The sequence below is a fragment of the Siphateles boraxobius genome, unplaced genomic scaffold (assembly GCF_051911475.1).
Source record: "Siphateles boraxobius isolate OS27281-9 unplaced genomic scaffold, OSU_SipBor_1 33, whole genome shotgun sequence".
Lineage (NCBI taxonomy): Eukaryota > Metazoa > Chordata > Actinopteri > Cypriniformes > Leuciscidae > Siphateles > Siphateles boraxobius.
Window position 1 is genome coordinate 1,660,841 of NW_027508953.1, and position 16,642 is coordinate 1,677,482.

General features: G+C 35.0%; 1 protein-coding gene across 4 annotated transcripts; it reads right to left on the reverse strand.

Moving 5' to 3' along the window:
- Positions 1 to 1,991: 1,991 nt before the first annotated feature.
- Positions 1,992 to 15,647, reverse strand: stm (starmaker). Of its 4 annotated transcripts, none has more exons than XM_077194893.1 (24): positions 15,349 to 15,647; positions 14,638 to 14,699; positions 14,326 to 14,343; positions 13,859 to 13,891; positions 13,711 to 13,761; positions 12,681 to 12,719; positions 12,561 to 12,596; positions 11,875 to 11,910; positions 10,555 to 10,599; positions 10,173 to 10,259; positions 10,050 to 10,088; positions 9,925 to 9,969; positions 9,422 to 9,460; positions 9,095 to 9,166; positions 8,707 to 8,766; positions 7,123 to 7,836; positions 7,000 to 7,044; positions 5,605 to 5,655; positions 5,148 to 5,189; positions 5,004 to 5,048; positions 4,722 to 4,778; positions 4,387 to 4,440; positions 4,236 to 4,307; positions 1,992 to 2,792 (listed from the first exon to the last, which is right to left on the reverse strand). In XM_077194893.1, exons 1-23 carry the CDS (start codon positions 15,357 to 15,359, stop codon positions 4,267 to 4,269), a joined length of 1,722 nt encoding a protein of 573 aa, XP_077051008.1. In that variant the 5' UTR covers positions 15,360 to 15,647; the 3' UTR covers positions 1,992 to 2,792; positions 4,236 to 4,266. The 4 variants fall into 4 exon arrangements, with proteins under 4 accessions (XP_077051008.1, XP_077051009.1, XP_077051007.1 ...); XM_077194894.1 differs by having other exon boundaries at positions 4,236 to 4,301; positions 8,707 to 8,769; XM_077194892.1 differs by having other exon boundaries at positions 8,707 to 8,769.
- Positions 15,648 to 16,642: the final 995 nt, after the last annotated feature.

The following is a 16,642-nucleotide window of genomic DNA, read 5'->3' on the forward strand; positions in this document are numbered from 1 at the left end:
TCGAAAGGCTTCTCGCGTCCTTCCGCCCCCCTTCGAAGCTGTTGGGAAAGTGGGCCGCGGGGGAAACTAATGCACTGCGGGGGTCAAGCTTCACTGGCCGTCTCCATTTTGAAAGCCAGCCTTTGGTTTCATCGGCCTCCCGTAAGTTTGAGAAGGCCCGTACAGGGGTGACGGGAACATTTGCACACAGAGCCCGTGAGTCACGCTCGGACAGGCGTCCCGCGAGCGCTTTGTTCTGAGCTGTTTGGTGGCTTTTGTCTGAGGTACACCTTCCTCTTCCTCCTCATCCTCGCGTTTGTTCACCCTCGGGCCAGGTTTAGACCACCGAGATGTAATGTGATATTGTGTCGTGCTCCAAAGAGCCTGTGTAGACACACGTGGAAACTTAACTCTTTCTCTGTGTAAGGGTCAAGGAATCTAGTCCCCTGGTTAAATCTTAAAAAAATGAAGACATCAGAGCTTAGATAAGACTTTCTTTCTTTGACTAAAACCGCTGAAATAAGACTCATTCATAGGGCCATTCACACGATCTGATAATGTTTAACTCCGTGTGCAGCCGTGCTGACTCTACATGCTTTGCTGAAATGTTGAAGAACGCAACGAAGAAATTTCAGATCACATATTTTATTTGTATACTGATGTTCAGCTGTCATATGCAATTGTCAACTTATTTTCGGATCATCAAAGCTCGGTAAACACTGGTCACAGACAAGGAGATGTAGAATACCTTTAATTTCACCAAACTTATTGCTCACAAAAAAACCCCACAAATCATGTTTTTAAACAATCTCATGTTTGATTTTGACGTGACATAAAGTGGTGATATCTAAGAGTACATTTACATGACAACGATGTACTAAAGTCAGAAAAGTATTTTCCTTGCTTATTTTACATACAGGCGAAAGCGTTGTCTAAACGATCCCGTTCACACAGATCCGCGAAAACGACTGAAGCCGCTGCATTATGCTAACAGGCCAGTAGTTGGCGATGTCACTCTGTAAAAAAAAAAAAAAAACATTACACGCCTATATAGACCGAACACGTAACACACATACGTATTACGTTCACAAATTCACGTTTTTGCAGTCCACACGGAGATGATGACGGTAACGGTTTCAAAAACTTAAATTTTGAAACCCGTTTTCAAAACTGTGCATTTTCAGGCTCCCAAAAAGCCGTTGTCATGTAAACGAATAACTTAAACACATAGAAAGCTTTTTGTTTTTAGTTGAAAACGTGTCCTGTCAATGTGGGTGAGTTGTTTACTTACTTTTTAATTAGTCTTCTATTAACTCCATCATTTATTCATTCACACCGATATGTGGATGTGGGACGAGCATGAAAATGAGAGGTGGGATTTATCGTGTGAAACAATCATATTCAATCATATCCAATCATAGCACCATGGAGGCATTGCCTCCTCTCATGTGACAATTACCCCCCACTAAACCCATCGCACACTTTAGGGGTTTTGTTAAAAGTCAATGGGTTCAGGGGAGACAAGAGAGATGCACACTGCCTCCCAGGAAATGCCCCTCATATATATATATATATATATATAAAAACACAAATGACCTAAAACCAAAATGTATATTGATGTATTTAAGAAAAAAAAAGCCTTAGTTTTGTTTAAAAAGTCCAGTTAACCAGGTGAAACACCACCTTTATTTGATAATAAAGTGTTTTTGGTCCATCAGAATGAATTAAAATCACTGTTTGTCTGAAAAAATTTGACATTTTAATAATAAAATAAAATTGTAGTATTAATTGGATTGTCTTGGGAACTGAAACTATTTTTACATTTTTAATTGAGTAATTAAATAAAAAAACTGAATAAGATATGCATGTGCTTGTTTAGTTTACACACACACACACACACACACACACACACACACACACACACACACACACACACACACACACACACACACACACACACACACACACACACACACACACACACACACACAAAAGTCTCCATGGTCACTTGGTTTTCTGACAACCCAGTCTTTATTAGATTTGCTCCCTGTGTACATATTAAAACGACTTTAAATCTATACAAAATTATTTTTTAACAGTTTTCAGAACAATCTGTGCTCTTACATTGCTAGTTTATTAGTATTCCTCCACAGAGACATAAACATCAGAGATTCTATCAGAAATTGTCTGTACAATCTTAAATCATTTTTTGGGGGTGGGCAGAAAAGATCTCATTTTTTGTGATTTCAGGCCGGCGTTCATCTGAGAGTCAAGAAAAGAAGGTTGTCGTTGTAGCAGCTGCAGTCTTTCAGTCAGTGTCAAGCGTGGGGACACCATGTGGACAAACCAAAGCAGCCAGGACAGGTTTGATGGTCCGGCAACATTTCACCAGACCCGAATCGTTTGGTCTCGGGAGCTTTCTCAAAAATTCCTTCAGTTAGTTCTACTCTCTAGGTTTAATGTGTCACTTTCACATGAAATATATTTCGACTCTACGCAAACAGACAAATACATGAGGTTCGAAATTCCAGACCCTCATTGTTCTTCATGCATTTCATGCATCTAACATTGGTAAAATGAATATATCAAACGTTCTAGAATTAGGACAAAATAAAAAATTAAAAAATTGAATGTACACCAAACAGCCGAATAATTTAATCTGCATCCCAGAACCCTTAGAAAGGAACCGTCACCATATGAGAGAGGAAGAGAGAGAGAGGACGAGAGGGACGTGTCAATGTGTTTTAACGGGACGTGAAACTCTGGTTATCATGACTGTCTCAGGTGATTCTTTTTACGTCTCCAGGAAGAATCTGCAATGAAAAAGAAAAGCAATTATATATTGAATATATCATATTTTAAAGAATTATTTTAACAATAGATCTGTTCCAAACAGCCTAGACAGCATTTTAAGGCATCGTGTGCACTATAAATTTTTGGGCCGAATTCTTAATAGTTTATGCAAGTAAATCAATGAGGTCATGCATGTTCTGGTTCCTGTGTTTTTCTGGCAATATCCCTCCAAGACCCCAGGGGGCGATAATGTAACTTCAAATCTGCATTGGATATGTTTCAGGCCTACTTCAGGAAGCTATTATTCCTCTTTTTGATTGAAAAATGATAATGATGCGATTTAAAATATGGATGGAGTATCTTGAATTTACTAATCATATATAGAAAGTTCTTTATCCACAAATGTAAATGGGCAACGCACCTACTTTTACTCATGTGAAAATGAAAGGTCTCTCTACTTTCATACATTAACAGAAAAGAGAAATAATGATGCACAAAATGTGTCAATTGCTTATCAAGATCCTATTTACCCTGAAGTTGTTTATTTTTCTTTTGTTTGTTTTTGTTAGGCCTAACTAATATGTTATAATTGCCTTTAATTGTATGTTCATTGTTCAACAGATTGCAATAATTGAAAAAAGTTATTTATCATTCAAGACGGCGGATAAAGAGCCAATCCTTTCAGTAAAAAACAGCCAATTACTTTTGAAAGAGGTAATGGTTGATGATTTACTCATTTCACTTTCACATTTGCATGGACAGTATTTTAGCATATTTGAATAATTTATGATACCATGTTGTCAGATTGTATTGCTGATTTGAAATATGTTGCCTATATAAACAGATTGATTTCTTGTGCTTATCAGTGTAGAGGCTATTTTTGTAGTTAGCTTAGCAACATGTTAAACACCATACTGAAAGTGTCCATTATCTCATAAAAAATTTAAAATAGATTATTTAATCCAGTATTTTGATGTTTATAGGAGTATTTACAAAGCAGCATGCTTATACCAAACCTCCATTAGAATAAAAAGAGTGTAGAGCGTTTCAAATCAGTCACTTGTAAGGTTTCATGACTTTTATGAGACATTTATAAAGTAAGGCTTATGCAAACACTAACCTACTACATTAATATGAGGTATCATGACTTTATATCTCATATATTGTGTAGACTGTAACACAATGTGACTTTATATTTTCAGTTGTTACTTTATCTCACAATGTGACTAATGACTATATCTCTCAATTATGACTTTATATCTCACAATTGTGACTTTGAATTTCGAAATGTTTGCTTTTTATATTGCACAAGTTGACTGTATAGGCTTTATATCTCACAGTGTGACTTTTTATCTTCTTTCATCAGTCACTTGAGAGGTTTCATGAATTTAAGAGAAGTATATGAAGTAAGGCCTATGTAAACACTACATAGGTTTGAAGAGAGCTTTTAATACACATGATACCTGTTACAATGTGTTTGTAGAGTCCTGCTTGCTAGGAGCTTGGCATAGGGGTTTTGCTGCCATCATCTGATCCTTAGGAAAGGCAGGAGCAGACATTAGCGTGTGTAAAGTGTGAGTGTTTTAAGCTGACGCTTCTTCACAGCATCATTACCTTGTGTTGTGTCATCAAGATGATCTGGTTCAACGTTTGATTTAGAAGCTGTGTCTGTAAATATGAGGAATCAAATGCTTTCGGTATGACCAAAATTGTCTACATTTATTATTACATGTATGCATTGGTCAGACACTTTTATCCAAAGTAACTTGTATTGAATAGCAATTTCTTCTCATATTTTATGTAAATGTGTTTTATTAGATCATGCATGTTAGTTATGTTGTAAGTGCCTGTCTTATAAATCTATACTCCTACTGTATGGCAACATCTGTCTTATTTGTGTCTCCTAAGGAATTTTGGGAGGAAAAAATCTCGAAAGAAAATGGACTTACCCGTGGCATCTTCAACCCCGACATCTACATCATCATGGTCATCAATGTCATCGCCATCTAAACAGAAACATGCAAAGGAATTGAGGTTTTACTCATTCAGAGAGTATTGACCATCTAACAGGTAACAGCTACAGTTTATCATTTATAAAATATTTGACATAATTTGGGGAAGTCACGTGCCAAAGTTTAATACTTAGGTTCAAAAGCAATAGTAATAATGTTAACCTTAGTAAACAACATAACTAAACCCTCAATGAAGTGCTTTAGACCCATGAGACGTACCCTCTACATCATGGCTGCTGTCTGAGATTGCATCAGTGCGTTCCTCTAGAGTTGGCATAAAATTCAAGAAACATGCATTTAATACTTTGTAAAGGATAACGGCATCACATTACTCTTACATACTTAGTTAATAAACATATTTACCGTGGGATGTCGTAGATTCTGTTGAGTCATTGTCATGGTCACCTAGAAGAAGAAAAAGATTCAGCTTCATCATGTCTTACACACGTGGATTTAGTGAGAAGTCATTTGTTTGTCCATGCTGAAATCACAAAAGCTGTGCGATTCAACTTTGTTCTCCACTGACGGCCATTCAGAAGTAGCAGTGTATTCTGGCGAGCAACGTACAGTAAAACTCACTTATATTTAATGATTTTATATTGCTTAACCAGTGCCTGATTCTTTTTTGAGGCTTTATATTTTTCCCTGTCAGCTGTTTTTCACACTCGTGAAGAAAAGAGGAAACCTCAGATTTACATGGAGTAGACGGGATTTATCACTTGTTGTGTTGTGCATCAGGTTCTCAGTTAGCTTTGATATATGATGCTAATTTTCATTCTTCACAAAACATGTGAACAGTGAATGCTGTGGGTTGGCTCACCGTGGGAAGCAGAAGAATCATTTGCCTCTATTGAGGGATCATCAGGAGAATCTGTAGGTTTAGACATTTAAATATTACACTTTCCTAACTTTGTTCTATTATTTCTTTTTGTATATTGACTTTATATCTCACAATATGACTTGGTATGTCACAGTTGTGACTATCTTCAATTAAGACTTTATATCTTCAATTATGACTTTATTTTTTTTTATAGTATGGCTTTATATCTTCAGTCATGACTTTATATCTTACAATTATAACTATATCTTACAATATGACTTTATTAATCACAATATGACTTCATCTCACAATGAATATATCTTCTGTCTATCTGTCTATTTTCACAATTATGACTTTATATCTCAAAATATGACTATTTTCAATTATGAGTATATTTTCACAATTATGACTTTATATCTCACAATATGACTATTTTCAATTATGACTTTATATCTTCAGTTATGACATTACATCTCACAATTATGACTTTATATCTCACAATTATGACTTTATATCTCACAATTATGACTTTATATCTCACTATTATGACTTTATATCTCACTATTATGACTTTATATCTCACAATTATGACTTTATATCTCACAATTATGACTTTATATCTCACTATTATGACTTTATATCTCACAAATATGACTTTATATCTCACAATTATGACTTTATATCTCACTATTATGACTTTATATCTCACAATTATGACTTTATATCTCACAATTATGACTTTATATCTCACTATTATGACTTTATATCTCACAAATATGACTTTATATCTCACAATTATGACTTTATATCTCACTATTATGACTTTATATCTCACTATTATGACTTTATATCTCACAATTATGACTTTATATCTCACAATTATGACTTTATATCTCACTATTATGACTTTATATCTCACAAATATGACTTTATATCTCACAATTATGACTTTATATCTCACTATTATGACTTTATATCTCACAATTATGACTTTATATCTCACTATTATGACTTTATATCTCACAATTATGACTTTATATCTCACTATTATGACTTTATATCTCACTATTATGACTTTATATCTCACAATTATGACTTTATATCTCACTATTATGACTTTATATCTCACAATTATGTCTTTATATCTTGCAATTATGACTTTATATCTCGTAATTGTCTTTATATCTCACTATGTGAAAACTGTGACTATATCACACATAATCATTGTATGCCATGCAATTAGGATTTTATATTATAACTTTAAATTTCTCAATTGTGTCTTCATACCGCACAATGTGAATTCTTTCTTATTTGAAACTTTATCTCAGAATGATCTGATGTATTTTTCACTCTGAGCCGGACATGGGCCTGCGTACAGTATATATCAGTAAATACCTTGCTTCTCTTTTTCCACACTGGAGTCATTGTCTTCATCAGTGTCTGTGGGCATAAACGCATCAATCGATCAATGGATATTATAGTTTGATGGCTGTAAAACAGAAAGGATGTCATGTTTACCTTCCCCTCCTGTTTCTGAGCTGTCTGTGTCGCTCTTGCTGCCACTGTCAGAGCTTTCTGTGTCTGTGGACTCTGTGCTGCTCTTGTCTTTGTCCTGGTCTTTATCTTTGCTCTCCGAGTCCGAGTCCGAGTCCGAGTCTGAATCCGAGTCCGAGTCAGAATCTGGTTTGTCTTCCTGCTTGTCTTCTGTCTTTTCTTCCGGCTGACTCTCGTCAGACTGACTGGCTGTGGCGTCTTCTTTGGAGCTGGCGTCCTCCTTGTCCTGTTCGTCTGATTTGGATTGATCTTCTTTATCTTTTCCCTCGTCGCTGTCCTTGTCTTCGGTCTCCTTGTTTTCTTTGGCGTCCGTCTCGCTGTCTCCATCATCATCCGTGTCTCTGGGCTCGCTGGTGTCCTCGTCTTTATCCTCAGCGCTGTCTTTGGGGTCTACTTCATCAGGGGAGACTGCCGTGTCCTGGTCCTGAGCGTCGCTGTCAGAGTCCGGGTCTTTCTCTTTCTTCTCTGTGCTGTCTTTGTCTTTCAGATCTGAATCCTGGTGTTTGGGTTCGCCTGAATCTTTCACCTCATCGCTGTCTGTGTCGCCTTTCTCTGGCGGTTCAGAGGTTTCTCCACCCTCTTCTTCTGAGTCTTTGCTAGAGTCGTCGCTGGAGTTTTTCTCGTCGTTCTCGTTGCTCTTTTCATCTGTGTCTCCATCGGGTTTGTCTTTGTCAGAATCTGGGTGTCAAAAGTTCACTTTTATTAATATAGATCATCTAACTGACATAAATTTTTATAATTACAGACAAATAACTTCATGAATCAGTGAAGCCTAAACGTACAAAAAACTACCATGGTTCGTTGATTGTATCTGATCAAGAATACCATGGTACTACCTTACCTATTACCGTGGTAATACCATTGTAAATTGATATATACCACCAACATACTATTCATGTACTATTTACATAACAATCCAAGGCACATATTTAATGGGAAAAAACATGGTACACTACCATGGTACCAGGTACAAAAAATGTTTTTATTAACAAGTACTTTATTACTATGATAGGCATCATATTTAAATTCATAAAAAAAAGTTAAATCATATCACTACCATGTTAATAAGTTTATAATGTTAATACATTTTTCCTAACCAGTTTTGAAGCAATAATTATTTTGTCACGTCATGCTGGATAGCGTCGCCCTCACTTATTTAATCACAATTAAATATCAAATGTGTTCTGACCCGGGTTATTATATTAATTAAATTTAACTAAAACTAAAATAAATGTCATGGTTTTAGTTAATACATTTGTAGTTATAGTTATATTAGTTATAGTGTAGTTATAGTGTAATTAAATTAGTATGAAATTACAAAATATGAATAAAAACTATAATAGTACTTCAAAGATACTAAAATAACACTGGTTCTAACTGGTTTTGAGTCAGGACAGAAACAGTACTTGATACTGGAAACGTGTTGCATTGGACCTTGTTAGTGTTATTCTTTTAAGGACTTTTTAAGAGCAAAGATTCATCTTCTTTTGTTTGGTTATGAAGTATAGAAATGAGACACAGATGTTCTTTTGTGTATTTTGAGCTCACCACCAGAGTCCTGCTGCTCGTCTGTGTCTGAAGAGTCTCTCTCAGATGAATCATCGGTTCCTTCTGCATCAGAGCAAATACATTAGTCACAAAACATCTTTTTTAAACAAAATTGGTAACTTAAAGCTGAAATAAAATAAAAATATTAGATGAAAAAACTATACTTAAACTTATACTGAAATAAAAATAAATTAAAGCTAAATAGAAATATTATATATATATATATATATATATATTAAACAAAAGCACATAACATAATTACTCAAATTTAAACTAAAATAAAAAAACTGAAAAGTAAAAACTAATTAAAGATATGAATACTATAATAGTATATTTATAAAATAGCAGTGATTTGACACTGTTTGAGTTGAAATAGTCATTTCTGCACCTGTAGAAGTTTTGTTTGCATCATCAGGTGAGTCATCAGACTCGTTCTTCTCCACACTAGCAGAATCTCCTTCTGAAAGCACAGAGTATGCCAAGATACTTTCAGTAACAATGTATCATTTCGCTGTGAGAAAAGAGTGACTGTGCCAAGTAGGACGTGTTCCTGGAACATCTTTTGTTGGTGCTTGAACAATGTTCATGGCAACAAACATAGTCCTCCTCCTCACTGTATAACCATTAACTACCGCCAGAGGGGAACGACGGCGTGATAACACTGTTGTTCAAGAACCAACTACAGGAACATGTTCTGCATGAGCAAACTCTGTACCTGTGTCGACTGAAGCAGTGTCCACCTTCTCATCCGAGTCTGTTCAATAGTGAGACAGTAAATCATTATTTTCATTACACACACACACACACACACACACACACACACACACACGCACGCACGCACGCATGCACACACAAGTTATTTTTTAACTTTTTTTTATCATTCCAAAACTATGATATTATTTTTCAATTGAACAGAAATTGATAAATTAAAGTTTCTTTAAAAATTCTTATTTTGTGTTCAATGAAAGAAATAACAGGTGAATAAATAATATTGTTTTTGAAGTTTGCATCTAATATTTACATTTTATTTTCAATATTCAGATTTATTTCAATTACTTTATTTCAATACCACTTTTTATTTATTTAGTTTTAGTTCTTTTATAAATCTTTTTTAGTCAATTATGGGTGAGTTGTTAATTTACCGCTTTTTCATAATCACATTTTAGCATTGATTTGTTCAGACGGGTAACTCTGTGTGTGGTCGAGGTGTTTGTTTACCTGCTGATTCCTTTTCCTTTGAGTCTGTATCAACATGATCTGCATCTGAAATATTATATGACACATTTAGATTGACTTAACACCATCTTATACAATATAGTCTCATTTCACACTATCTCTCTTACCTCTGCTGTCCTCAGCTGATGGTTTCTCACTGGTCTCATCTGCAGAAATAATAATAAAGTAAAGTATTTTGCCCACATGTAGATTCTGTGTATTATGAAAATTCGTATTTGTCTTTCACGCACCTGAATCGCCTGTCTTCTGCTGCGATGCATCGGTTTCTGTACTAGTTTCTGTGTCTGTGTCTTTGTCCACATCAACATCTGTTGTGTCTGATTTAAATCAAGACATACAGAAATACATAACTGCACAATAAATATTTGTTTTTGCATTTTACACCTGCTATGGTTATGAATTATATATCTGAATGGAAAGATCCTATGTTTTAATTGCGTATCCTTTACTTATGGGAATACCATGTTCCTGTTTTAAGGGAAATAATACAATGTTGTGTTTCAAGATGGGTTTTTTTAAGGAAAGTGAGGGATGCATTTTCATATTTGACCAAAACAAAATATTGCATTGTTGTTGTGTGTTCAGGAAAGGGATGCACAGATTGAGTTGTACCTATTGAATCTGGGCCGCTGGTGGCTTCATCCAGGCTTGTGTCACCTGGAATCAGTCGAGCAATGCGTCACTCAAGTGCATTTCAAACAGAGGATAGGATTTGCTAACACTTTATTTTGATACATTCAACTTATTCTACTAACACCTAATAACCTTACAGTCTACTAATATCATAATGAGAGTTAGTTGACATGTAGTTGCCTTGCTGGGTAGTAACTGATTACATGTAATCTGGATTATATAATCATATTACTAAAATGAATACTCGTAATCATCAGACTACAGTTACTTCATTGATTTTATGGCTAAATGTTATTCTCGCAATGGCAGTAAATTATTAATTGATTCTCCCTACTACTACTTTTTTTTAACTTTTACATTTTCCTTTCTAAAAAAGTCTACTGCTTATATACGTTCAGAAGCTCTTCTGGGTTTGTGGAATCGCACACACAGACCAGCCATTATAGTCATGTGACTCACTGAAAATTGAGATGCACAGCATTACATTTTGATCACTGGATTTATAGAAATCGTTTCACTTTTAACAACTGATTACTCAACATTGCAACACTGCATATCAAATCAACTCCCGACGAACACATTCATTATTATTTGAATCACTCAGAGTCATTTAACCATGTATTACTGTCTTTGGAAGGCTTTTGTCTTTCAAACAAATTCAAATATTTCATAATTTATCATTTAATGTTCACACGCAATGCAGGGATTTTTCCACTTTTTTGTCAGCTGAACCTCTTTGACTTAATATATTCACTCGAAGTACCTCTTGAGATCAATAATATTAAATTAAGTCAATAATAATAATAATATAATTAAGTTAACGGTTCTTTGATGGTGGTTAATGGTCACATGACATGAAGGTAAACAAATAAAATATTTCATCTTTTTTAGTAAGTTTTATTTTTACTATTTAAGTTAAAAATATTTATTTTAAATAAATACATTTATTTTTTGTGTGGGTGTGATTTAATTATTAGCTTCTCATTAAACTCACGACCCCCCCCCCCATAAGCCCCATAATATAATGTTTAATTCACTTTGAATGGAATATATTTTACAAGATTATGCTATTCAAATTAAATCAAAAATAAAATGTAATCAAAAAGTAGTCAGATTATATTACCTTAAACGTGTAATGCAGTGGATTACGTTACTGTGATTTGTGTTGTGTAATTGGGAATCAATTTGTAAGTAATCTACCCAGCACTGGTAGTTGCAAAGTTACTTCTATTTAGTAGCATGTCTAAAGTGGATCATCAAAATAAAGTGTAGCCAAAGATTTGAGAAGTGAAGTCTTACTGTTTGTGTCTGGTGTGTCAGGAGCTCCATCCGCGTCTTTATAAAGAGAGAAAATGAGTTGAAAAGAAAATTATAAAAGCATAGAGTTCTTTTATTCAGGTGTAGTGTCATTAAAAGTGGTTTTCCTTCCTTTAAATGATTGCTAATGTGTTAACACACAAGTATAGGCTTTGTTTTCTGTATAATTCAACATCATAATGACTCAGTACAGAAGAATTTAATCAATTAAAAGACTGTATCCTGGTTCACAGTGTCAACAAAGATTACACACCTCCGTTCTTTTCATTAATCATTGATTTTCATTAATTGATAATGTGGGCCATAAATAAAAACTTGTGTTGTGTTTTCTGTCCTGTTGCCATGGCATTATTCAGGGAAGATTGAGCGTGACACTTTTGGACTGCAAACATAAATGATTGTTTTAATTCATTCATTTAATCTTTTCCTGTTGACTGACTATGTCCTGCTTCTCCAACTAATACCAATTCTTCCAGTTCACTGATGTTGAACAGACAGCGGTTAAACATTAATCCGTGTGTATTGTGTTGTCACACTCATTCACGTGCTATCTTGATATCAGGCTTTCTGTTGGCACTTGTGAAAGCTGTGTGCTTCAGCGCTCAGGTCATGTGTTCTTTCGTTCTTTTATGTGCTGCATGTCTAGACGCTCGATACCAGAAACTGACCTGGTTTTTCAGTAGTGTCAGACGAGTCGCTGAGACCTGAAATCACACAAGTTTTGGTGTCATTCTGAAGTTTGCTGTGATGTTTGTTACTGGTTCAGTCTTTTAGCAAGAGTTTCTCACCTTCTTGTTTCTCTGATGAATCTGTCCCATCTGTAGTTCCTGCAAAAGACAGTTTTCCAAAGTTACATTTGAGCGTCGTTCTAGTTAAAGATGACTTTGCTTTATATATAATTTTAATATTTCTTTATAGCTTCAATATATTTTTACTCAGTTTGAGTCATTTTAGTACATTAACTAAAACTGACTTATTATTGTTTATTGCTAAAGCAACATTTCTAAATTTAATTTAACGTTTTTTAAGATATTAAGTTTTGGTAATTTTGTGTGTGTTTGTCACTTTTATTCGTTTTCTCATATTTCTATTTAGATTTATTTTATTTTTAGTAATATAATATACTTCAACTTATTTTAATTCAGTTACTTACCTAATTTTTGTTTACATTTATAACATTTTTCTTCTAATATTTATATTTTATTTCAGCTTTATTTTAATTAATGAAAATGTTGTTTAAAAATGTTTATTTTATGTTTATATTTTAATAGTTTTAGTTAAAGTCTCCCTTTGGTGAAAATCAAGCTTTTAATGTTGTTTATATGCCTATGTGGTGTTTTTACTATGCTTTAAGACAAACCATGTGTAAATTCATAAGTCAACACCATTGCAGAGTATTTTCACCTTAAAACTGCAGTGGACCAAAGACAGTCTCAAAAACACTGTTTGAAATCGCTGGTGTTTCTGACGTTACAAACTACCAATCAGATCAACGTGTGATCGTCAACGATCTCTGAGCTGTGTGAGTGAGTGGAGGCGGGGCTCATTTGCATATTAATAGAACCACGTATACTAAATGAGGCAGTGGTGTAGAGTTACATTGAAGCTAATTTAAGGCATGAAGATTTTTTTCCCCCAAGGAAAACCTGTTTAAATATGTAATTTTGGTGTTTGGAGTTTTAGGGGATACAATTATTGATTAATGGGGGACTTTAACCATAACAACACTACCATCCGTATAAATATCGATCTTCATGTAATTGGACTTTTCTGCAGTTTATATACAACTTTTATAGCAAGACTTATAGCCAGACCAACCTGAGTCTCCATTTACAGGGACTGGAGTTGGTAGAGCTTCACCAAACTGACCTGAAAAGAGAGGAAAAAACATGTTTTTCAGATGATCTGGAAAACCTTCTGCGGTCCATTGATTTATGATTTATAGATCATATTCATTGCGACCTACCATTGAAGATATCTGACAGGGCGGCAGCCAACTCTGAGATTATAACAGAATAAAAAACACAATCAGTGACATAAACCAGATCGTATTCGTTTAGAACCAGATACTTCTTGTCCCCTTTATAACCAGTCTGCCTGCCCATAGGGGAATGTGAAGTTGAGTTCATATCGACATTTCTGACTTTTAATTGCAAGCGTTGCTGAAATCTCTTCTGAAACTCTAAAGGAGACACATGATGTGAGATTCCTGGGGTCTTTTTCAAAAAAATTGTGATTTCATCCCATTTCTATCTTGGATTAACAACTGATGTTACTTGGGAGTTTTCCTTCTGTAATGTCTTTCTTGAACAATTGCAGTAGTACAATGAAGTTCATTGTTCTTACACAGCTCATGCATTCAGGGGCAATAAGTAACTTAAAATGTGCAATCATAATTATGAAGGGCAATGTGCATAAGAGAAATACTCTTACCGTCATTATCGGTTCCATCTGTATGAAAGCAAAAGACCAGCAGTTAGTTAGTGGTGTGAGTGCATTGAGCTATAAGACTGCATGTCCTATAGAGACCCAGGCTAAATGTACCGGGACAGGTGAACAAAACTCTCTTGTGTTCTGTGAAGGGCTCTGATTACACTCTCGTTATAGAGAGGCACAAAATGCTTCATGTTACTTAGAAAGAAGAGCTGGTACACGTCACTAATAATAAGTTAGGGATTCTGGGTTTTCTGGTACGGTGTATATGTGACCTGCATGTGACAGATGCAATGATGTCAGATTCCTTACCGTTTATTGGTGCAGAAATAGAGACACCCACTAATGCAAAGATCAACGGGACAACCAGCGTCCTTTAGTACAAGAGGAGAAAAAACGAAATCATGTAAGTGTTCACAAAAACATCTCATCTAAAATAAATAAATAATCTAAAATTAAAAGAATATATATGTGTGTGTGTTACAATCATTAACAATTTAAAAAACAAAAACAAATGAATAAACAAAGTTAATACATCTTTTTAGGAAACAAAAACACAATACTGATTAAAATTGAGGACCGTCTTTGATGCACATCATTTTTATCACACAATTGAACATCTCAGTAAAACATGGACATTTAAAATCATAGAAAGATAGATTCGGCCCTCATAAACTGTTGATATATGTTTCATTTTGGTCTAAATGTTTGGCTGATCGCTTTTGTTTATAACCTGTGAGTTAGTAAAGATCCATGCAGAAACAGATATCACTAGTTAACCTTCATCAACATCAATTTTTCCCATTGTTTTTGCGGACTATTGTAAATATGTATATGACGATGCACTGAAAGGAAATACTCTGCAGCTTTCGGCACAAAAACATTAAGCCAGGCCAGGGCTGCCTTTCTCAAAAACATTGTGAGCGAAGTAAATCGTAAGAGACCTTCGATCTACTCAGGCTTACGATGCTTTCGGGAGACCTAGCCAAGCTTGCAGAGAGTAAAGGAGACACTTGTACTCACCGGGACAGCATTGCAATAGGACAGGAGTGCAGTGTGAGATGGACGCAGGTGATCAGGTCTAAAGCCTGAATGGAGCTGCTCTCAGATGTTTTATACTCTCTGAGGGGGTTGAGCTAAAGACTGAGGCGTTACATGAGAACCTCTAAAGCTCCTCTCATTAGAGCAGGGTTATGAAGGCAGGCCGTCCTGCTATTGTTTGTGTTTTCAAACAGCCTTTGTAAATAGTGTAGCTTCTGTGTCCCAGTCCTGGTGTCTCTGTCTCGACGGGTCTCGCCGCTCCTTTGTGTTTCCTTCCAGACATTTGATTTAGTTGATTTGAGGAGTTCTTCTCAGGAACGAAACAAAGAGGAGCTGGGCAGGACATGCGGATGGTGTTCGCGTCAGAACTTGTGCCTTTCTTTCTTCTGAATGGCACAGAATGATCTGTTCTGCAGGGTTTTTAATATACTTTTTTTGCATTTAAACAACAATTGCTGATTTTCACATCAGACCAGGAGTGTCAAACAAAAAAGGAGTGTTTTAGGCCCCGATATACTCACGGCGAAGTTCTCTTTCGTTCTTCCGTAAAATGAAGTTCGAAATACTTGACCACGACAATACTGTTAGTGAACAAATGAGAGTGAGAGTGGCGTTTAGATGTGATATAAATTAGGGCTGGGTATTGACACAAATTTCACAATTCGATTCGATTTCGATTCACATAGCTTGCAGTTCGACTTTGATTCAATATTGATTATTTTGGATATCAGGTACGCTTCAATACATGGCAAATTCGCAAGGAAACAAGTCTCTTAACTAATGCTGTAAACTATGGGAGTCAGTTGTAGCCTAGCTTCATTAGCCTACTATAACATTGAAGGTAAAAATTAACTGATTTGTATACAAACACTTAAATTACACTTCTATTTATTTTTATAATAATAAAGTTATATGAAAAATAAACATTTAAATGGTGGCTGTCATAAAAACTTGCCAGTATTCAAACATGCATTAAATATTGAGGAACATAAAACATTATAATGAATATGTAATATGGTGCATATATTTAGCAAAATGCTCCTCTCTAGAGTTCATTTTTCTAGCTGACTAACGAGTCTATGGTCACTGGATATGGTTTTCTGAGGTAAATGTGACGTTACATGACATTGTTTACAAGCTGTTTTACTGACGTCTTTCCACGGTTGAAACACTGATTGAGCGATTCCATGTAACATGAAATGGATTTCGATAAGTTGTACTCTATCTTTTAACACACTTTCACTGTAACTGGTATTATTAAGGCGGACGAGAAGAT